This window comes from Pelodiscus sinensis, chromosome 19, assembly GCF_052426305.1.
Source record: "Pelodiscus sinensis isolate ZL-2025 chromosome 19, ASM5242630v1, whole genome shotgun sequence".
NCBI lineage: Eukaryota > Metazoa > Chordata > Testudines > Trionychidae > Pelodiscus > Pelodiscus sinensis.
Window position 1 is genome coordinate 3,685,954 of NC_143070.1, and position 22,994 is coordinate 3,708,947.

At 52.8% G+C, this 22,994-nt stretch overlaps 1 protein-coding gene across 1 annotated transcript; it reads left to right on the forward strand.

The window, feature by feature from the left end:
* The first annotated feature begins 26 nt into the window (after positions 1-26).
* LOC102461547 (C-type lectin domain family 2 member B-like) lies at positions 27-22,883 on the forward strand. The gene is made up of 6 exons (XM_089770718.1): positions 27-185; positions 8,481-8,667; positions 13,692-13,802; positions 15,423-15,601; positions 17,933-18,039; positions 19,626-22,883. Exons 2-6 carry the CDS (start codon positions 8,586-8,588, stop codon positions 19,747-19,749), a joined length of 603 nt encoding a protein of 200 aa, XP_089626844.1. The 5' UTR covers positions 27-185; positions 8,481-8,585; the 3' UTR covers positions 19,750-22,883.
* Positions 22,884-22,994: the final 111 nt, after the last annotated feature.

Here is a 22,994-nt window from a genome sequence, read left to right on the forward strand (position 1 = left end):
ACAGACACACGGAAACAGTCCCCAGGGGACTGGCGTGCAGCCCAGCTAGATTATAATCAGCATGAAACAGTCTCTGGCATTGAACTTCCCATAGGGGTTGGGTCACAGTGGTAGGCTGAGCCTGATTTCTGAGAAATGCAACTGCAAGCAGGAAGCTGCTCATTCTCCGGTCAGAAGAAATTCTGGTAAGCGAGGGAACCTGGCGGGTGGGGAGTGATTTGCATCTGACACTGCGAGCTAAGTGATGGGGCAGCAGCCACAAGAAGAGGGATAGAAATGTAGCTGTGTTAGTCTGGGGTAGCCGAAGCAAAATGCAGGACAATGTAGCACTTTAAAGATTAACAAGATGGTTTATTAGATGATGAGCTTTCGTGGGCCAGACCCACTTCCTCAGATCAAATAGTGGAAGAGGGGCTGTCTGTAACCCAGGGCCAAAGGAGCGGGGCAGGCTGGTGGAGAGACCCCTGGAGCAAGAGGGGAGGGTGGGACCAGTGGGTGGTGGGAGCCTCTTGATTCAACCCTGGGTTAGTTGAGGGTGGTGCCAACGAATGCACATGAAGCCAGCTCTGTGTTTTGTTAGTTCTAAGGTGCGGTCGGAGGATTTGCTGTTTTTTTAAGTTTTTCCAGTGACAGACTAATTCAGCTCCCCCTCTGAAGCTCTGGATTAGTGTGTGTCTTCTTGTATTTCAAATCTCTGCAGTGAGGAAAGTCCCCCTCTCTCCCTGCCCTTAGCCTGGCTCTGAAATTCAGCCAGGGTCACAGAGCAGGAAGAAAGCAAGCGCTGAGTTGTCATTGTTTGCTGGCTGGGAGGCACAAAGGCTAGTCGGAAGAAGAGTCCTGGGAGCAGACGCAGGGGAATCTGGACTCTCATTGGTTGTACGGGCTTGAGTTTAGTTTCTGTTGATGTTTAATCTTGGGTTCGTGTGCAACGTTCAGTTTCCCGTCTGACATTTTGCGCCACTTTAGGGTGGGGAACTTGTTTTTGGGGGGTGGGTGGGAGGCCACAGAGAAGCAAAAAACAACCAAACACCCCAAAAACCCTGAGGAGAAAGACACGTCCCACATTCTCCTCGCACATCAGAGCCTGGGGGGAGGCAGGCTAGTAGATTCTATGGGCCCCCCTACACTCTGGAGGGGGACCAAAAATGAGGGGTTCGGTGTGTGGAAGGAGGCTGCTGGAAAGCAGGTTTGGGGTATGGGGGCTGGATGGGTGGGTGCAGGAGTGGACTTGGGGTGGGAGGGCCAGGCAGGAGCGGAGGAGAGTGTGGGGTCTGGCTGGGAAGGGACTGCAGGCCTGGAGCATCAGCTCCAGCTCCTTGATCCTGGGGAGGCAGGGGGGCAGCCCTGAACCTCAGGGGCCAGATCCAAGCAAGCCGGGGGCCAGATTTGGCCCTCGAGTGTCGGTCCCACACCCCTTCTAGACCCTTCAAAGCCTCCTTTTTCCACTGCCACTAACTCAGCTCTCTCAGTTCCATCCTTATTATGAATTCTTTATATCGCGGCCGTGCCAGGAGCCACAAACCTGGGGCAGACCCTCTTTGTGCCAGGCGCTGTACAGACAGAGAACAAAAAAACACAGCTGCCCCCACAGGGAGTTGAAATCCCCCATGCAATATGGCCCACAGCTCCACTTCCTTCTTATTTGACGCCAGGAGGCTTCGTTCACTCCCCGGCCCTCTGCAAGAGGAACTAAAACAAGCCAATTGCACAACCAAATTTGGCAAATGTGGCTGTAGTCAGCCCAGATAAGAGCACGAGTTACTGGTGCCTCCTTGGGGCAGAGATCGCAGGCTGAATCCAAAGGGGTCAAAGGGTTGATATGTCTGTCACCTGCTGATGAACGTATGTTACGCTCCTCTCTGATGATCTAGAGCAGGGGTGGGTAATAATTAATGATGGGGGCGTATCCCAAGTTTTGGGCAAGGACCAGACATTTCTAGGGAAGGAGTACGGGGTCTGAGACGGAGGTTGGGTGCAGAAGAGGGCTCAGGGTAGGGGACTAGGGTGCAGGAGAGGTTGGGGGGTGTGAAAAGGAGTTTGGGTGAAGGAGCCGGGGTGTGACATGGGGCAGGGGAATGGGATGCAGTCTAGGAGGGGATATGGGTGTAGGAAAGGATTCTGGTCTGGGAGAGAGGTAGAGGGTTTGGGTGGGTGTTGTGACCTGAGGGAGGCGGGGGTGCAGAGGGTTTAGGTGGTGAGCTAGGGCAGGTAGTTGTGGGGAGAGAGGATGTAGATCGGGTTCTACTGGTAGATCTTGGAGCCTCTGACAGGTGACCCTGACTGGTTTGACCAAGAAGCTAGCATCCAGTGTTTTGACAGCAGCTGCCCGTCCCCCTATTGCGGCTCATCTCCTGCCCTTTGCATTTGAACTGCCTCCTCCCATCCCCAAGAGCCTTCTGCTTGCCGTGCAAGGCAGAGGAGGGAGAGGAGGGTACGGATGTCAAGGTGCCCCCTTCTCCCACTTTGTATCCCATCTCCACGGGGAAGAGAGGGGGCACAACAGGACTTGGGAGGGAGTTTGCTGGCTGCTTTAGGGAGTGGTGCAGGGGTGAGCCTGCCTTAGCCCCAGTGCACCCCCACCCAGGAGCCACCTGAGATGAGCAGTGCTCAGTTGGAGCCCACATCCTGAAACCCTACCCCAGTCACAAAGCCTTTCCTGCACCCCAAGCACCTGCCGTAGCCCTGAGCAACCCTGCATCCAAACACGCCCCTGGAGCCTGCACCTAGAACCCCCTCCAGCACCCCGACTGCCTGCCCCAAGAGCAGCTCAGAGCCCCCCCTCAGACTCCAGATCCCTTGATCCAAGACCAGAGCCTGCACTCCAACCTGCAGTCCCTGCCTGATGAAAGGGAGGGTAGGTGGAGAAGGCAGGGAGCATGGAGTGAGCAGGGGCAGGGCCTCAGAGAAGGGGCACAAAGGAGGCGGGGCAAGGGGATTTATTTTTGAGGTAGATCTTAGGTTGCACTTCAATTCAAAAAGGGATCTCCTGCTTAAAAAGGTTGGAGACCCCTGGTGTAGGGTGCCAGGCTGTGGCTGGGAGGCACTAAACTAGGTGTCTCCTGGCCAGCAGCCCTGCAGCACCCCAAAGCAGCCCCCCCGCCTGCTGCAGCCCCAGAACACTTAAAACGACTAGCTGCTCCCTCCATGTGGCCCTCTGCTCTGAATGCACAGGGGTGAGGGGCAGGAGGCTTCGTGGGCTGCCCCCTGCCCGATCTCTCAGGTCCAACTGTCTAGTTGTTTCCAGCCAATAGGAGCTGAGCGGTTGGGCTGGGGGAAGTGCACAGAGCCCCTCTCTTCCCCCAGAGCAGAGAGCCTGAGACAGCAGACAGCTGCTTAACATGGCATGGGGCTGCTCTGGGCCTGAGGGTCAAGGCCAGATGGTCTGCCCACCCCTGATCTAGAGAATATGAGTCTACTACAGCCCTTTTGGTTTTTTAGCTCTGTCCGACTCCCGGAATTCCTGGCATGCTGCATTCTGGGTAATTTTACAGGCCCGCTCTGCGATGGCTCTGGCCCTGTGGGGCGGCAGCGTGCGAAGGGTGGTTTGCCCTGATGCTATAACCACCAGAACATCCGATGCTTCCCTCTGCTTGTACTTGGGGGGTCGTGCAAGGATGGATGGATGGAGGTGCCATAAAACATGGATGCAAACAGGAGTGTGGATATGAAGGAACAGGCTGGAGTCTTGTGTCCCGTTCTGGGCCCTACATTTCAGGAAAGATGCGGAGAAACTGGAGATGGTCCATGTCATATGAAAGTCATATGTGGGTCCTGCAGCTTAGCAGGGCTTGGATGGAAGTTTCCATCCCTGCTGTACCCAACTTAGCATAGCCTGGGACTCTGCAAGCCCAAACCGCAGCTGGGCTTTCTTAGCTTTAAGCCATGCCTTGAGCTGGGAAACTATTGAGCAGTAAAGAAATCTGACCTCATAAGAAAGGTGTTGAGCCAGATACATGCACATCCGGTAAATAACTGTAGTATAACTAAAAGCGGCGAGGAGTCCTATGGCACCTTATAGACTAACTGAAGTGTTGGAGCATAAGCTTTCGTGGGCAAAGACCCACTTCGTCAGATGCATGTAGTATAACTAGTGTAGGAAGTTCCTTGTCCACTGAGTCTCACCAGGGACCTATACCTCGGAGGGTGCCCTGGATCCCCCTAGTTGGAACCACGTCAACAGTGGCTGGGTACAAGGTGACCGAAATGGGACTCCCTCCAGATTGAAGGGGTGTGAGCATTTCCAAATGCATTGTTCTGCGTGTGCTTTTTGGTGCATTACTTTTCAGTAGCTGTGTCACCTTCTGGCAGTATTAAGCCACTAACAGTAGTGATGTAGTGAGATTAAGAAAAGCAACTATCTAGCCCTAAGTGACTCTGTTTTGAAGCGAATTCACAAGGCTGTTAGGTCCTGTTCCCATGAGTGGACAGTCCAGAGAAGAGCAACATAAATGAGGAAAGGTCTAGAGAACATGAGCAATGAGGGAAGCCTGAAAGAATTGGGCTTGTTTAGTTTGGGAAAGAGAAGACTGAGAGGGGACGTGATAGCAGTTTTCAAGTGTCTAAAAGGGTGTCACAAGGAGGAGGAGGGAGAAAAATTGTCCTCTTCGGCCTCTGAGGACCCGACAAGAAGCAATGGGCTTAAAAGCAGCAAGGGAGGTTGAGGTTGGACATTAGGAAAAACTTACTGCCTGTCAAGGTGGTGAAACATAGGAATAAATTGCCGAGGGAGGTTGCGGAATCTCTGTCACTGGAGATATGTAAGAGCAGGTTGGACAGACACCTGTCAGGGATAGTCTAGGTCAGTAGTTCCCAACTGCTGTGCCATGGCAGATCCTGGAACAGGCATGAGGGCTGATTTTGCCCAGCACTGGGGTTGAGGAGGTGGAGCAGGAGACTTGCTCCCCGCCTTTCTGCTCCCCTCTCCCCACCACACACACCCCCCCAGCACACTCCACATGGCTTTTGTGAAAAGTTTGCCTTTGAGGATCCCCCTCAAAGAAAAGTCTGGAGGCTGGGTAAGTCTGTTGGAGAGTTTCCTGCTGGGGTCAAAGGGCACCGGGCATAGGGATGGGGTCAAAGGCTGTTAGGCACTGGGGATCAAGGGGCTGGTTTGGGGGCAGGTGGATAGGCAAACTTTCATTTGCATATTTGCATATTCATTATTCATTCACACGAATACTGCGTATAGATGTGGTCACCTCATCTCAAAAAAGATATATTGGCATTGGAAAAGGTTCAGAAGAGGGCAACAAAAATTATTAGGGTTTGGAATGGGTCCCATATGAAGAAAAATGAAAAAGACTTGGACTTTTCATCTTAGAAAAGAGGAGACTAAGGAGGGAGAGGATAGAGATCTATAAAATCATGACTGGTATGGAAAAAGTGAATAAGAAAAAGTTATTTACTTATTCCCACAAAGTAAGAACTAGGGGTCACCAAATGGAATTAATTGGCAGAAGGTTTAAAACAAACAAAAAGAAGTTTTTCTTCATTTAGCGCACAGTCAACCTGTGGAACTCCTTGCTAGAGGATGCGGCAAAGGCTAGAACTTTAACAGGGTTCAAAAAAGAGCTAGATAGATTCATGGAGGTTAGGTCTATCAATGGCTATTAGCCAGAGTGGGTAGGAATGGTGTCTCTAGCCTCTGTTTCTCTGGAAGTGGGAGAAAGGGGAGTTATCACATGAGCATTACTTGTTGTGATCCCTCCCTCTGGGGCACCTGGCATTGGCCACTGTGGGCAGACAGGCTACTGGGCTGGATCGACCTTTGGTCTGACCCAGTGTGGCCGCTCTTATGTTCTTAAATAACAAAATATGCAATAAAATGTTGCCAAAAGTTGGTGGATGAGTTTGCTGGTCCACAATATGAGGAAGGTTGGGAACCTTTGGTTGAGATGGTGCTGGATCCTGCCGTGAGGGCCAGGGACGGGACTGAATGGCCTCTTGAGGTCCCTTCCCATTTTCGAGTGCTAGGATTCTGTAGCCCAGTCCTGCATCTCTAGTGCCGACCAGCCTTTGGCCACACGCTCTTCCAAAATTACCTCAGACCCATGCTATACATGGCGAGGGAGTGGAGAGAGGGGGTCTCACTGCATGTAATTTGCATGCTGATGGGCTCCTGCCTCCCACAGGATCCTCTCAGCCTTGCTTTCACCCTCTCCCACGCAATGCTTTTCTCTGACTTCTACACCCTTTCCCTCCCGCTCTGGGCTCCACGTTCCCATGGGCCGGGCCAGGCCCCACAGCTCCTAGGCCTTTGCCTGGAGTTGCCCCTCTTCCCGCTCCTTGCATTGTGCCTCCCCTGGCAGCGTCTCTCTGCAGCCCGGTATGAGGGGCTGCTGCTGAGCCTGTCTGAAAAAAGCAAAACGGGGGGCATTTCATTTCTGCTCTTGGTTACTCTTGTGGGCGCTGAGTCCCTTTGAACACGGTTCATCCCACCAGGAGGGTGGGCATAATAAGAGCTGGGAGCATTGTTTAGTCCCTGCTGTTTCTATGGCACCAGTGACATTGTGTTTTTTGGCAGCAACCCTCTATGGGCGTTGTTAATACCTGTGGCAGCAGCTGTTCCAGGAACGCCGTTGAATTACCCCGGCACGGCAGAGAAAGCTCCTTGCCAAACCAGACCAGACAAGTCTGATTTAGCCCTGGTGTGGGCAAACCTACCCCATGCTGACCTGTCTGCTTTGCATCAAAACCTGGTTGTTAAAGCCACTGGCTTTTTCCAGAGTAGACAGGTCCTAAAGCTAACTCTTGGCAGCTGACGAGACAGGTTGACCTGGTGGATACTGGCCTATATGCCTCAATCTCTGTCCCTAGTCTGCGGGGTGACCTTGAGTAAGTCATGTTCAGGTTCCATGCCTCAGTTTCCCCACCTGTAATATGGGGTCATTATCTTGCCTTCCTTTCTCAAGTACATTCTGATCTACTAAAATTCACAAGGTGTTAATATTTTAGTGCGTTTCTCCAAAATGTGACCAAGGAGCTGCTAAAGAAAGTCTGTTTTTTAAAAATAAAGACCTAAGGGGACGTAATAATAAATACTAGATACAATATCAAATAATGAGAAGTGGGATTGCTATGCTATCCCTCTTAGACCAGAGCCCCGTCGTACAAACACAGCGAGAGACAGTCCCTGCCCCAGCTGAGATCAGGCCCTGTTGTGCCGGGCGCTGCACAGACACAGCGAGAGACAGACCCTGCCCCAGCTGGGATCAGGGCCCCGTTGTGCCGGGTGCTGCACAGACACAGCGAGAGACAGTCCCTGCCCCAGCTGAGATCAGGCCCTGTTGTGCCGGGCGCTGCACAGACACAGCGAGAGACAGTCCCTGCCCCAGCTGAGATCAGGCCCTGTTGTGCCGGGCGCTGCACAGACACTGTGACAGACAGCCTCCCATACAGAGTTGTCTGGGGCCTGAGGCTTAGAATTGAAAATACAGCAAAGGGCTAGTGACTCCCAACCCAGTTGCTATGGTGTTGCCTAGCGGCCGCCCGGAGCTACTGACATGATTTAAAGGTCTCGCGGAACTGGCCACTGAGAATGTAGCACTGCAGCTAGGAGCTGTAAGTCATTTAAATAGGATCCTGCTGCCTGAGCCACCCCTTGGAAATTCAATGGCGCAGGCCGCAGGATGTAATTAGAAGTCTGCCAAATGCAGCCTGTCAACAGGCCACATCCGGCTCCTGGGCTGCATATTGTCCAGCTTTGTCTTCAATGATCATTACTGGTTCATGTTATGGCAAAGTCCAGGAAGTCCAATCAAGGTCTAGGTCCCGATTGTGCTACGTGCTGTACCTACCAGTCATGATGCTGATAGTCTATGTAACCACACACACCTAGGCTGTGTCCACACTGGCAGGTTCTTGCACAAGAACATCTTGTGCAAGAATTCCTGTGCAAGAACTCTTGCACAAGAACACGTCCACATGGCCATGTGCTTTTGCGCAAGAGCACCCATGGCAGTGTAGACGCGCTCTTGCGCAAGAAAGCTCCAATAGTCCACACTGCCCTTTTGGGTAAGAAGGCTTACACTTGTTAGAAAGAGCGTAGCTCTTGCACAGGAAGCCCACTCTTCCCATGCTTTACTGTAACTCTTGTTGCACAAGAGTGGGTGGACAGTGTGGATGCTCTGGGGAAGAACGGCCGTTCCTGCGCAAGAACCCGCCAGTGTAGACATAGCCCTAGTGTGGGTCATTGTCCCGTGGAGATGCACTTATACCCCTTACAGTGATAAGTGGCTCTACAACTGAGGCTGAGAAGCAGCTGGCTTTTATCTCAAGCTGGAAAGGTTCCTACACTAAGTTCCAGAGGCCCCGGGTTCAAATTCTACTGGTGGTGGTTACATTTACTCCGGAGGGCTTGCCATCTGGGGGTCCGGCAGGATGCAAGCAGTTGCCAAAAGAGACCAATGTGATGGGGTTGAAGAGAGGTCACCAGAAACAACCTTTTTGCAGAAGTAAAAACTTTTGGTTTTTTGTTACAGAACTTCAGGCTGCAATCTCTGGGACCCTTTGGCTGGCTGACTGGGCCTCCAGTGTGGAATAAAGCAGCACCCAGTGCCAAAGGGTCCCAGAGAGCCTGGGAAAATATGGGGAAAGGCGAGCAGAAGACAGACAAGCCGGAGAATCTGCTTCCAGTCCCAGGAGACGTGGAGAAAGGAGCAAAGTCAAGTAAGAACCTGAGTACAAATGCCCCGGGGAGTAGTTGGGGTGCGTCACTGAGTCACAGTGAGGGAACCAGAATTTCCAAAGAGGGAGGGAAGGGGAGAGAAAAAGTGTTTGGGCCCAGATCCATGGAAGTTAGCCGCAGAAATTCTGTTGTGGAGCGAGGGTCTTGGTCACCACCACAGGATCCGCTGCATTCACACCCAATTTACGTGCAACCTCCCAGTGTTGCTGCAATACCACTGAGATCAGTGGTACCTCTTGGGATCAGATGGTGGGACATAGGTGAAGATACTTAAAACGTGGGAGATCAACCCCCCTCCCAGGCAGGGTGATAGGAGTAAAGCTGAGGGCCAAGTTCGTTGAGCTTTAAAACCAGCTGGCACACACCCTGAAACCTGTCTGGGCAACGATTGTGTACACCCCCAACCTCACGTGTGTGCGACTGCACAGTGGGTGGGGCCAGCTGAGTAACTGGAGCCCAGGGCTGCCCGACTGGTTCTTGCCCTCGGGGATGTCTGTGGGTGCCACACAGGAGCATGCCTTGGGTTTTGGCTCGTGCAACCTTTCCACCGTCTAGAAATGTGGGCCCGAAGACCAGGGGAAGGGCGTCTTCTAGACAGCGTCTCTGCTTAGGGTGGGAAACAAGATCTTCCCGAAGGGGTGTCGTTGCAAAGTGCAGAGCTGCTCACGAGTGCCATGGAAAGAACAGACCTAGAAAAGACTTTGGGGCCAGAGCTGGGACCCAACGGAAAGGTGCTCCTACAACGACACTGGAGTGTAGAGAATGAAGTGGAGAGGTGGCGTCACCTCTGTGTGTACATCACTGATGAAAGCATCACTGGATTCAGTGTCCACTTCTGATGTCATAAGAACGTAAGAGCGGCCAGACTGGGTCAGACCAAAGGTCCATCCAGCCCAGTAACCTGTCTGCTGGCAGTGGCCAACGCCAAGTGCCCCAGAGGGAATGAACAGCACAGGAAATCCTCAAGTGATCCCTCCCCTGTCGCCCATTCCCAGCCTCTGACAGAAGGGAGGGACACCATCCTATTTAATAGCCATTGATGGATCTAGCCACACTTCAAAACAGGATGTTGGCACATCGGGAGACATTCAGGCTTCGTCCACACTACAGGCGTTTAGCACCAGAATGACTGTTCTGGCACAAAAGCTTGCGGGCCGTCTACACGGCACACGCGTTCTTGTGCAAGTAAATTGACAGGACAGCGTTGGAAGAAGAAGCCTTCTTGCACAAGAGCTCTGATGCTCCGTACGAGGAAGACGCCTTCTTGCACAAGAGCTCTGATGCTCCGTACGAGGAAGACGCCTTCTTGCACAAGAGGACGGTGAGGACAGGCAGCCAAGAGCTTTTATGCAAGAACTGGCCTCCCAGGAAAAAACGCAGGTGGCCGCTTGGATGCTCCATACCTGCACTCACAGCTCGCTACTTCCTGCTTGCTAGACCCTCCCTTCCCTTAAAGGCATAGGCACCCTGCAGACGCCGCCATCCAGCTCTGCCCTGCTGCACCCAGGAGCCCACATGTCTGTTCCAGAGGCATCCTGAGAACCTGCACCCTCCTCCCAGCAGCCACCCCAGGCCTCCCAGCAGCCACGGAGGGGCACAAAGTGGTGTGCCCCTTGCTGGTCCGGGACTGAGGCGGAGGCTCTCCTGGACGTGTGGGTGCAGGAGGAAGCCCTCCATGACCCCCGTGCCCGGTGCCGAAATGCCGACATCTTCGCCCACATGACCCAGCCCGGATCCCGCCCGGATCCTTGCACAGGTCTGGGCCAAGGTCAAAGAGTTGCACCTGGTCTATGTCAGGGCCACTGAGGGCGGGAGGAGCAGGAGCCGACATCTGCCCCCACTATGACCGGCTGCATGCCATTCTGGGCGACACGGTGATACAAGGGCCCTCACCGGCGGTGGACCTGGCCTGGAGGACGAGGGTGACCTGACCAGTGGCTCCGAAGACAAGGGAGAAGACTGCAGCACCACCGTCACCCCGCACCTCGAGCCAGTGCCCAGCAGCCGGGACGCCTCCCGGGCCTCGTCTGAGGCTGGCGACGGATCCGCCGGTGAGTATCGCGCTTCTCCCTCGCACGGGCAGGGGAGGCGGGTGCCCAGGGGTGTGTGTCACTCAGGCAGTTTGAGCTGCATGCTGGCCTGAAGAGCGCCAAGGCCTCAGCACCTGCGGAGGCACTGGCAGGAGCTCCCTCTCCCAGTGGAGAGCCCCTTCCTCCTCCCCCTCCCAATTGAGAGTGTCCTCTTGCTTCCCACCCTCTGTCCCCATGTAAATAATACAGTTTTTGGTTTGTTTACAAAAAAACAGTTGTGTTGATTGGGAGGAGAGGGAATGGGGGGAGGGAAGGACTGAGGATGGGAGGGAGATGCGGACACCAGACAGAAGCAACCCTAGTGTGGGGCCTGGGAGAACATCTCTTTGAAGGCCTCCTGAATGCGCACTCCATCGCGGTGCGCCTGCCGGCTGGCGGCTATGCAGGGCTGCTCAAGTGCCCGCCCCTCGGCTTCCATCCATGCTGGGAGGAAGACCTCCCACTTCTGCTCCACTTCGTTGTGCAGCACGCAACATGCTGCCATGACCTCCACAATGTTCCATTTCGAGATGGCTGAGCAGACAATGGACTATCCCCTTGAGCCGTCCGAAGGCGCTCGCCATCTGGTTGTGGGCCCGGTTCAGGTGCTGGTTGAATCGTTCAGAATCCATGCGTCCGGTGTACGGCTGCATCAGCCGCAGCATGAGGGGGAAGGCCATGTCCCTTGCAATACACAGATACATGCGGATGTCCAACAGTCAATTCCCACTGGGGGAAGACAGTGCCCACCTGAAATGGGCTGGAGTTTCAGAGGATGCGGGCGTCATGTGCCCTGCCCGACCACCCCACATAGATGTCTGTGAAGCAGCCGCGGTGGTCCACGAGAGCCTGGAGCCCCATGGGTGTTTCTACAACATCTCTGCTCCCGCTCAGGGAGCCGTTCTGAGCTCAGGGAGTGGTATCCTCTGGCAGCGGGTTAGAATGGGCCCTCTGGATTTAGATGCTGTAAGTTAGGCAGCACTGAGGCTGGCTCACACGCTGTCTCCCATCTCCGTCCCCAAATACCCTTTGCTTGCCTGCTGTGCTTGTCTCTGGACTGCTGCCCAAAATAGTTCGGTGCTTGCCCCGGGCCCATAACAGTAATGCTGGAAAGTCAGAGAGGAAGCTACCAAAACTAGCTGGCGGAACTTGATTGGGCAGATGAAATGGCTGGCGTTGAGTCAACGAAACCACTGGTTTTGTGATGCTGAAAAAGCAGCAGATCTCTGAACTGCAAATGGGAGGGCTGTGGGTGGGGGGAGAGGATGAAGGTTTATTTTCTAGTTGCAGGGGCAGTCCCCATAGTCGCTCAAAACTGTGGTTCTCAAGCGTCACTGAGCTTGGAACGGCCGTGCTGCAGCAAATGCCGAAGTTTTGAAATGCCCTTTGGTCCCGCAGGGAAAGAAAAAATGGAAATTCCCCCACAGAAGGACTCTGCTGGCTTCTCATGGGATTTCAAATCATGTTCAAGGCCTCTTAGCTTATCTTCAAAGCGCTCTGGGGCGTGGGCCCAATATATATAAAACACCACGGAGCAACAGATCTATTCATAATAAAATAAGCCACATCCTGTTACAACGCTGCACTGCACATGCTTCCCCCTCGGGCGTGGGGGTGGGGGAGACAGAGAAAACAAAAGGCCGCTCAGATACCGTGATGAGCATGGGGTAAAAACCTGCTTTGAATAGCGCAGACCTTATTAACGTGGTTTACAATCGATTACTTGACTAGATAATCCTGAAAACGCTCCGCTTTCATAACTTTCCACCAAAAACAACAGAGTGAAAATGATACACGTTGATCATTCCCCCTAGACAATTTCAACAAAGCCAATATGTTCCTTCCAAATTGCTTCATCTGCATCAAATCAGGATTTTCCAGCAGAAATTTGGAAATTGCAACCAGTCCCAGTGGGAGAACTGATGGAGGGAAAATTCCTTCCTGACCCCAGATCTGATCCTCCAGCACATGAGAGAAGGATACACCAGCCAGGCCTCTTAGACATCTAAAGCAATTCTGATGTCAAAAGAATTCTTAAGGGATGTTTTCCCTACTGGTGTGGAGCACCCCCTACTGGCTGCTGGTGGCATTGCAAGGGGTGGGGAAGGTGCTACACTGCTAAGGGAGTACAGGGCAAAGGAGGACGTTTGGAAATACGTTCGATGTCAGGCTGTAAAAGTTGGGTGCCCCTGTTCTAACTCATCCAGCCTGAGAGCACCGGTTGTACCAAGACGATGCACTGTGGCGTCTGTAGGGGCAGGGCTGTATCAAAGATGGACGAGTCTGCAACTGCTTCTCATGTTAGCCGGTCTACTTCAGCTCAAACCACAACAGCTCATGCCTGTAGAGCCAGAGGTCTCAGGTTCAACCCCTACTCATGACATGAGGCTGGACACTAGGGATGTGAATACGATCTGAGAAAGTGGGTCTGGCCTGTGAAAGTTCATCACCTATTAAACCATCTTGTTTGTCTTTAAAGTGGCAACAGTGCAGGGGAGCTCCAGTAACACAGGCTCACTTCATTTACGCTATGACGTCCCTAGTAGAAATGAGCATGTGTGTTCCCTATAGCTGGTCTCACCAGGCACTAGCGTGATGCCGGCAGAGGGAAGGGAAGTGGGAGACGCATTCCCTGCTGGCAGCCTGTTGCCCCTGCTCTAGCAATGGCTTCAGGTGGGGCAGGAGCCAGAAGAGGAATTGGTGTCACAATGTAGCCTACTAAGCACAGCTGTGCTAACGCAGGGGCCCCTGGTAGCTGGCTAAGGTGCAGGCAGGAGTCTGAGCTAAGACACCTGAGCTCTGCAGCTCAAGCAGGAGAGACAGAAGCTGAAATCCTAAGTTCAAACCCTGCCAACAATTCACCCCGGGCGCTGTGTGAGGCAGAGAGAGGGATTCCCAGGGCAGCCCAGCACTAACAAGGGCCTTTTCCCTTCCAGAGCCTGCCTTCCACATCTTTTACACATCATCCCCTAAAGGCACAGCTGCAGTCAAATTTTCAGTGTGTATCCTCCTCATCATCATCCTAGTCCTGGTGATATCTCTGGCAAGTGAGTTTCCAGCCCTGCCGGCTTCGGTCTCCAGGTTTTCCCTCCCCCTGGGGAATTGTCAGGATCACAGTCACAGCCCTAGAGCTCCCACGTCCTGCAATGCTCAGGAGCAACGGGGGGAGGGGTCCTGGGACAATCAGCCCCTTTTGAGCCAGCCCCTAAAGCTGAATCCTGAGAGCTCCCGGCTGCAGCTCCCCCTCGTGCCAGAGATGGTGAGAGGCGGGAACGGGGGGGGGGGGGGGTCTGTCCGTGTGTCTGCCTCTGGGTTCTGCCACCGTTGGCAGCTTCTGTCAGCCAAGTCACCTCTGGCCAGTCCAGGGCTGTTAAAATGCATTTAATGGTGTACACGTGGCTCTGCTGAAAGTGTCATCAGATACACATTTACACATGGCGGGGGGAGGGAGGCAGGAGCTGGTGCATATGGGGAGCCAGCTTAAAGACCAGCTCCCCAGAGACACTGGCTCCCCTCCGTTGCCTCTGATACAGAGGCAGCAAGGGGTTGTGTGTGTAGTTGTTGGGATTAACCCATCGGCCCAGGCTTTACATGAATCATGTAAAGAACCACACGCTAACGTCCCCAGTCAATGTCCACCTCCAGGAAAACAATTCCTCCCCTCCCCGCAGCATCTCAAAGTCTAATGGCACAGCCCCCTAAGCCTCCCTCTGGGACTCATTGCTGCACTATGGGTCAGTTGAAATCTCACCCCTTATACATCCCCCCCCCCAAAGGGCCCATCACCTTCACAGGGCACCAACCTCCTGTTCCCTCTCAGGGAGGTTTTCCTAGTGCGCCTTCCTTTGTGGGGGGGACCCTGACATCTCTTCTCGTCTGTGCTCCAGCCCAGACCCCCTGTGTTTAAGCAGATCAACCCCCCCCACACACTCCTTCCTACCCCCACTTCTCCCTCCTCCTGCCTTTTCCCTCTGGGGTCTGGCAGAAATTTCCCCCTCTGCCACTGCTCCCCACAACCTTCTACAGAAGCTGTTGTGAACTGGCCCCTTTGTCCGTTAAACCTTTCCCTGGTGGTCACAGCATGGGGCCTGCACATCCCCCATCGCAGGCTTAGAACGGCGGACGTCATTATCCCATTTTATAGAAAGGGAAACTGAGGCATGGGAGGAGCCCCTCTGCCACTGATTCAAGTGATGTGAAGCCAGGCTGGGAGAGAATCTAGGAGTCCCAATTCCCACATGCCTCCCAGCTAACCTGTTACACCCCATTGCCCTCTAAGGCCTGAGGCATCCAGCCCCCTGCTCCAACCACTAAACCCCACTCCGATCCCAAAGCCGGGATTAGAATCAGGAGTCCCACTCCCCTCCCAGAGCACCCCTGAAATCAGGGGCAGGGATGCCCACTCAAAGGCTTCATTTCTAACCCCCCTGCCCTCCAAGCCATTTCCCGAGCTCTGAGCGAGGCCTGGCTCTGAGGGGATTGTTCCCACATGTTCCCCTTGGACACAGCAGGGCCCGTCCCCCGGGAAGCTGCCTTGTGCAGGCACTGAGGGTGTGAAAGATGCCGGCCTTCACACTTGGGGGTTTCCCACTGCCCGGCTGTGTAGAGCCAGGCCCTGAGACCAATAGGGGCAGATCTCTCACCTGACGGTGCTGTCTTGTTTGCAGTGGTAGCGTCTCGTGTTCCTGAGCCTCTTCTTGTCAAGCTCACCTGCCCCAACGACTGGGTCGGCTACCGAGGGAAATGCTACTATTTCTCTGATGCCGAAGAGAACTGGGATTCCAGCCGGAGCCACTGCTCTGCCCTGGGCGCCTCCCTGACTGGGATTGACACCCTCCAGGACCTGGTAAGAGACTGGGCGAATAACGTGTTTGGGTTTGGTTTGGTCGCCGGCAAGTCCAGTGTCCCAAGCACGGGAAGCAGAGGTGCAGGGTGCTGCAGCCCCTCCAGGTTTGCACCCAGCTCTCCCGAATCCAGGGGCTGGCCCTGCTGCCGCTCTGTGACCAGCTTCATCAGCCCCAGGTCTTGGGCTCCAGCGGTGATTAGGCCTCAGCTGGAATCTTGCGTCCAGTTCTGGGCACATTTCAGGAAAGATGTGGAAAAATTGGAGAGGGTCCAGAGAAGAGCAACAAGAATGAGGAAGGGTCTAGAGAACATGAGCGATGAGGGAAGAATGAAAGAATTGGACTTGTTTAGTGTAGAAAGGAGAAGACTGAGGGTATGTCTACACTACAAAGTTAATTCGAACTAACAGACGTTAGTTCTATTAACTTTAATAGGCGCTGCACTAGCGCTCCATTAGTTCGAATTTAAATCGAACTAACGGAACGCTTAGTTCGAACTAGGAAAACCTCATTTTACGAGGATTAAGCCTAGTTCGAACTAGCTAGTTCGAATTAAGGGGTGTGTAGCCCCTTAATTCGAACTAGTGGGAGGCTAGCCCTCCCCAGCTTTCCCTGGTGGCCACTCTGGCCAACACCAGGGAAACTCGTCTGCCCCCCTCCCAGCCCCAGACCCCTTAAAGGGGCACGGGCTGGCTACGGTTCCCGTGCCAGGTGCAAGCCTGCCAGCACCCAGCCAGCAAACCCTGCACCTGGCACGGATCGAGCCAGCCACCCGATGCCCCCCAGCCCTCCCCCTCTTCCCGGGACCCGATGGGGAGGACTGGGCTGGCTCTGCGGGCTTCTGGGGGTGGAAGCTCTCCTGCAGCCCCCCGATTGCCCCCTCTCCCCAGATGGCAGCCTGCGGCAAGTGCAGCCGGGCTGATGGCCGAGTGGTGTGATGTGTCCAGTGTGGGTACTCCGGGCAATCCAAGCCAGGACTGCTTTGCAAGCGGGGCACCCCTGAGAACTGTCTGTCCGGGGTGGGGGTTGGGACCCTTTAAGCACAGCCCTCGGCTAGCCTGAGACAGCATCTCCACGCTCTAAGTCCTCCTCTGATGCCCTGCCGGCACTGCTTCCGGCCATCCTTAAGCCCGGTTCAGGGTCCACTTAATGTGGACATGCTAGTTCGAATTAGCAAAACGCTAATTCGAACTAGTTTTTTAGTCTGGATCCGTTAGTTCGAATTAGCTTAGTTCGAATTAACTAATTCGAACTAAGTTAGTTCGAATTAACGTTGTAGTGTAGACGTACCCAGAGAGAGGGCAGGATAGCAGCTTACAAGTATCTAAAAGGGTGTCACAAAGGAGGAGGGAGAAAAATTGTTCTCCTTGGCCTCTAAGGACAGGACAAGAAGCAATGGGCTTAAACTGCAGCCAGGGAGGTTGAGGTTGGACATTAGGAAAAACTTCCAGACTGTCAGGGTGGTTAAACACTGGAATAAGTTGCCTAGGTGGATTGTGGATTCTCCAGCACTGGAGATATTGAAGAGCAGGTTGGATCATTGGGGATGATCTAGATGGTGCTTGGTCCTGCTGCGAGGGCAGGGGACTGGACTTTATGACCTCTCAAGTTCCCTTCCAGTTCTAGTGTTCTATGATTCAATTAGACTATAGTGACTTGATTTACACCTTAATCTTTGTATGGGCAGATAGAGATGGGCAAAGACCGTGTTTTTAGTGTATCAGCCACGTAAAAAAAATTGATTGAAAACAGCCCTCGTTTCAGCTCAGACTGCAAACAAAACACTTTCAGTAAATAAAAAAAGCTGAAAGTTTTTCCAGTTTAAACAAAAATGTTTCTTTTAGAGACTGAGCATTTTAAAGCCATCTTTTATTTTTAAAAAAATCTCTTGCTGCGATTTTTGCAGTTGAAATTTTCTTTTCATTTCAAAATCAATAAACTTTTAAAAAAACACACACATAAGTGAAACAAAATGTTCCCTTCCCAACAATTATAGCAGTTTATAGCAATACAGTTTGGGGGTGTCTTTTTGCATAATGGCAATGTGGTGAAATTGTCGCATTTGTCAAATGTTTCAGTATCACCCATCAGCATTTTTCAATGTGGGGAAAAAAGTCCCTTTTGTATGAAAAGCTTCGCAGAGCTCAGCCTGTCTTTACAGATCATTCTCCCTTTTCCCTATAAAACTGCTCTCTGCATGGAGGCTGCTCCCACAGTTCCATGTGGCTTGTGGCAGGGGGGAGGCCAGGTTAGCAGAGCTACATACTTGGGGGATGGGGCCTCTGGAAATGCTTCTAACCAGGCCAAATTAACACAACCTCCTTCTTTTAAAGGCTTTCCTGATGCGTTATAAGGGACGTGATTACCACTGGATCGGCCTGCAGAGGGAAGAAAAACGCCAGCCCTGGAAGTGGGTGAATGGGACAGAATTCAACAACCTGTGAGTCCTGCTTTCTGTCTGGGAAGTCTCACCATGTTAGTTCACCAGAGTTCATTTGCTCCACGGGTGCTAAACACGCTCAGAACAACCATGCATTGTATTAAAGTAACAGAGTTCTTGCTTTTCACCTGTAATCCTGACCCACCTGGGAGTGTCGGCAGCCAGGAATCGAATGGGGAATGTAGGGAGGTCAATGCACCAGCTGCATCTGTTAGCAGGGATGTAGCGGATATGTGACTCTCAAGGCTGGCCTAGCCACTGCTAGAAGGGGTGGCAGTTACACCTCGGCTACGTCTAGACTGGCATGATTTTCCGGAAATGCTTTTTGCGGAAAAGCATCTGTAGCCAATCTAGAAGTGCTTTTGTGCAAAAAAGCCCCGGTTGCCATTTTCGCGATCGGGGCTTTTTTGTGGAAAACAAATCTCAGCTGTCTACATTGGCCCTTTTGTGCAAAAGTTTTGCGCAAAAGATACTTTTGCCCGAACGGGAGCAGCATAGTATTTCCACAAAAGCACTGACAATCTTACATGAGATCGTCAGTGCTTTTGCAGAAATTCAAGTGGCCAGTGTAGACAGCGGGCAAGTTTTTCCGCAAAAGCAGATGATTTTGCGGAAAAACTTGCCAGTCTAGACACAGCCCTGGAGTAAAGCAGGGGTGAGGAACCTTTGTTTGGGTCGGGGGCCACTGACCCACAAAACAGTTTGTCAGGGACCGCCCACAAGTGAGAAGCAAAAAAACCCCCAACAAACAACAAAAAAGCCCCACCAAAACCCCTCACTGACATGGCTCTCCCGCCGCCAGTGTGTGCTCCAGCCCCACTGTGGGGCAGCAAGGCTTCCCAATGTCTTGGGGGCCAGATCTAGGCAAGTCAGGGGTTCCCCACCCTTGGACTAAAGTAATACAGGCTGTTCTCTAGGCTGTTGTAATTGGAGCTCTAGTCATCACCACAGTATAAAGCCTTTGCCTGAAGTAAGGGTCAGTAAGACTCGAACCCAGGCACATGAAGGAATCCCCATCCTCAGCCTGTCACCTGCTGTACCCTGGATGCTTCCTGTGACCTACTCTCTGCAGAGGTTGCCCACCACAGGAAGTCCCGCCTCAAATGATCTGACTGACAGTAGTTTTTACAGCCCCGGTTTGGGTCCTTGATCCTATAGAAGCCCTCGGGGGTGCAGCAGGAAGTGTTCAGGCAGCTGCTCTGCTTGGTATGGGCCTTGGCTCTGACTTGGATTCTAGTTGCAATGTGGACCCTGAATTCTGAGTCAGGCTTGACCTTCATCTTGACTCTTCACCCAGCTACTGGCTTTGGCTCCCGGCTTCAGTTCCTGGCTGCCAAACTCTTGCCACCGCTCCTGCCTGTGTTTGCCCGGAGCCTGACACTCAGCCCCAGCCTCTTTCTCCCAGGGCTCCCATAGTGGCCCATGTTAAAGCTCCCCCTCTGGATTCACTCCCTCCAGGGAGGAGTCTTGTGTTGGTCCAGGAGAGGGAAATCCCTTCAGCCCCTGAGCTGTGTCCGACGTCCCCGCTCTCTGCCCAGCCTGGCTCCGACTGACTCGCTGCCCACCTGCTGGTCTCCCCTTTGCAGGTTTGAAGTGAAGGACGGAGCAGACTGTGCGTATCTGAACGATGTCGCTGTCTTGTCCTCGAGGTGCCTGACAACGAAGAAATGGGTCTGCAGCAAGCCCAGCCTGCACCTGAGGGAGGAGTAGCAGGGGATGGAATGGAAAAGGCTGAACGTGTCCGCCAGGATCACACCCTATGCCTATCAGTTGCCTTTCTTGCCACACTCACTGCACCGTTGGCACGTACAGGACACCCTCATTCCCACATGTGCCTTGTTACACCACATGTGCTACCTTGGGGCTCAATTTGCAATGGCAGACGCCAGACCCCAGCCAAGTTATTTTACTTTTTTAGTGGATGCTGCAAGCCCAGAGGTGCCAGCACATCCCAGCACAATTTAAGTGCTGCCCTGACTCTGCGTGCGGCCCAGGGAACTTAGAGGCAGGGGAGGGTCTGGCAGAGCCTAAGCACAGCCATACTGGGTCTGACTAAAGGTCCATCCAACCCAGTGTCCTGTCTGCCCACAGTGGCCAATGGCAGGTGCCTCAGAGGGAGTGAACAGAACAGTGAATCATCAAATGATTTCTCCCCTGTCACCCATTCCCAGCCTCTGTCAAAAAAGCTAGGGACACTCAGAGCTAATTTACACTGGCTTCGCTACCCAACGCTCTCTTCTGGGGCCATTAAAAGATCCACTCTGCCCTGTGGAGGCACAGGGATTTGTGTGCAGCCGTCTTAGGGTTTGTCAGTAGCAGAGCAAGAGTCAGGCTAAGTCTGCGGCCTGACAATCCAAGAGCTGTAATAAGATCTCGCCTCTTGCCTCGTTTTAGGAGATAAGGATAGAATGCTGACTGAAGCATCAACCTTGAGATAAGGAACATCTGGGTGGAACTAAAATAACTGTTAGCCATTGGTGTTTGTAATGGGAAGGAGACGAATTGTTTATTGTTATTATATGTTATCATGATTATGAGGGTTAGCCAGCAGCCTGGGGATTAAAGGGTTAACTACACCTAGCCAGGTGGAGTGACCCATAGGAATGTAGGTGGGACTTTCAAACTGGGACAAAGGAATTTGGGTTTGTTTCCTTTCTCCTTTTGTCTCTCTGGGGGTATGGTATGTCTACATTACAAAGTTAATTCGAACTAACAGACGTTAGTTCGAATTAACTTAAATAGGCGCTGCACTAGCGCTCCGTTAGTTCAAATTTAAATCGAACTAACGGAACGCTTAGTTCGAACTAGGAAAACCTCATTTTACGAGGATTAAGCCTAGTTCGAACTAGCTAGTTCGAATTAAGGGGTGTGTAGCCCCTTAATTCGAACTAGTGGGAGGCTAGCCCTCCCCAGCTTTCCCTGGTGGCCACTCTGGCCAACACCAGGGAAACTCTTCTGCCCCCCTCCCAGCCCCGGACCCCTTAAAGGGGCACAGGCTGGCTACGGTGCCCGTGCCAGGTGCAAGCCTGCCAGCACCCAGCCAGCAAACCCTGCACCTGGCACGGATCGAGCCAGCCACCCGATGCCCCCCCCAGCCCTCCCCCTCTTCCCGGGACCCGATGGGGAGGACTGGGCTGGCTCTGCGGGCTTCTGGGCACCCGCCTGGGCTAGTGCAGACATCGTGGACCTCGTCCACGATCTCCGCACTAGGCACAGGAAAGTGGCCGGCTAGGGCAGGAGAGCTGCCAGCCTGGCCACCCAGGAGCAGGTGTTCATGAGAATCAAGGTGGTCCACTGAGACCCCCGACCCTGAGCCCTGAGCTTACAATGGCCGTCCTGGGTCAGACCAAAGGTCCATCTAGCCCAGTAGCCTGTCTGCCGACAGCGGCCAACCCTAGGGATCCTGGAGGGAATGGACCGAAGACAGTGATCAAGCCATTTGTCTCGTGCCATCCCTCTCCAGCCTTCCACAAACCTTGGGCAGGGACACCACTCCTACCCCTTGGCTAATACCACTCCATGGACCCAACCTCCATGACCTGATCTCACTTCCCTTTAAACTCTGTTCTAGTTCTAGCCTTCACAGCCGCCTGCAGCAAGGAGTTCCACAGGTTGATTCTTTGCTTTGTGAAGAAGAACTTTCTGTTACTAGTTTGAAGCCTGCTAACCATTCCTTTCCTTTGGTGTCCTCTAGTCCTTCTTTATGGGAACTAATGAAGAACTTTTCTGTATGCACCGTCTCCACCCAACTCCTGCTTTTAGAGACCTCTATCCTGTCCCCCCTCCGTCTCCTCTTTTCTAAGCTGAAAAGTCCCAGTCTCTTTAGCCTCTCCTCATATGGGACCTGTTCCCAACCACTGATCATTTTAGTTGCCCTCCCCTCTCCCAGCCTCTCTCTTCCCCTCTCCCACCTCCTTTTCCCAGTCTCCCCCAGTTTTGTTCAATAAAGACAGATTCCATTTTGGAAGAAACGTTATCTTTATTTTGTACATCAAGAAAAGGGGCTAGGGAAGGGTAAGTGGAAGGAGGTGAGGGAGGAATGGGGCACAAGCCCCCGATGGCGAGGACTGGGCTGGCTCTGCAGGCTTCTGGGGGTGGAAACTCTCCTGCTGGCCACCAATTGCCCCCTCTCCGCAGATGGCAGCCTGCGGCAAGTGCAGCCGGGCTGATGGCCGAGTGGTGTGATGTGCCCAGTGTGGGTAGTCCGGGCAATCCAAGCCAGGACTGCTTTGCAAGCGGGGCACCCCTGAGAACTGTCTGTCCGGGGTGGGGGTCGGGACCCTTTAAGCACAGCCCTCGGCTAGCCTGAGACAGCATCTCCACGCTCTAAGTCCTCCTCTGATGCCCTGCCGGCACTGCTTCCGGCCAGCCTTAAGCCCGGTTCAGAGTCCACTTAACGTGGACATGCTAGTTCGAATTAGCAAAATGCTAATTCGAACTAGTTTTTTAGTCTGGATCCGTTAGTTCGAATTAGCTTAGTTCGAATTAACTAATTCGAACTAAGTTAGTTCGAATTAACGTTGTAGTGTAGACATATCCTGGGTGTGTGCTCTGCAGCTACAGAGAGGGACAAGCATGTCTCTCTCTCTCTCCAAGACACCATTCTTCTTTTTCTGTAAGTAAAGTAAAGTTTAGGGAGTTTCGTTAGGCTTTATTGTTTGAAGAGTTGGAACTGATATCTGGCACTGCTTAAGAGATGTTTGCCCTTTCTTTTTAACTAAGTTTTAGCCCATGGTGTAATTCCTTCATGAGTATATTTTGTTACCTTTCCATCTGATCCTTATGCTGCAACAGGAATATTGTTGTAATAATAAAAGTTTTCTCTTTTCTTTTTATTAACCTGACATTGGTTACTTGTGTGTCCTGATTTTTATAATAGGGGTGAGATTTCCCAAATGATCTTTTCCCTAATCTCATTATTAATATTTGGGTGGTGGCAGCAGGAGTTTTATTCC

Bases quoted from the DNA above. Each gene is read 5' to 3' on its own strand.
- LOC102461547 (XM_089770718.1), top strand. From the start codon at position 8,586: ATGGGGAAAGGCGAGCAGAAGACAGACAAGCCGGAGAATCTGCTTCCA. The intron at 13,803-15,422 runs GTGAGTTTCCAG...TCTTGTTTGCAG, and splicing joins CCTGGTGATATCTCTGGCAA to TGGTAGCGTCTCGTGTTCCT. The intron at 18,040-19,625 runs GTGAGTCCTGCT...TCCCCTTTGCAG, and splicing joins GGGACAGAATTCAACAACCT to GTTTGAAGTGAAGGACGGAG.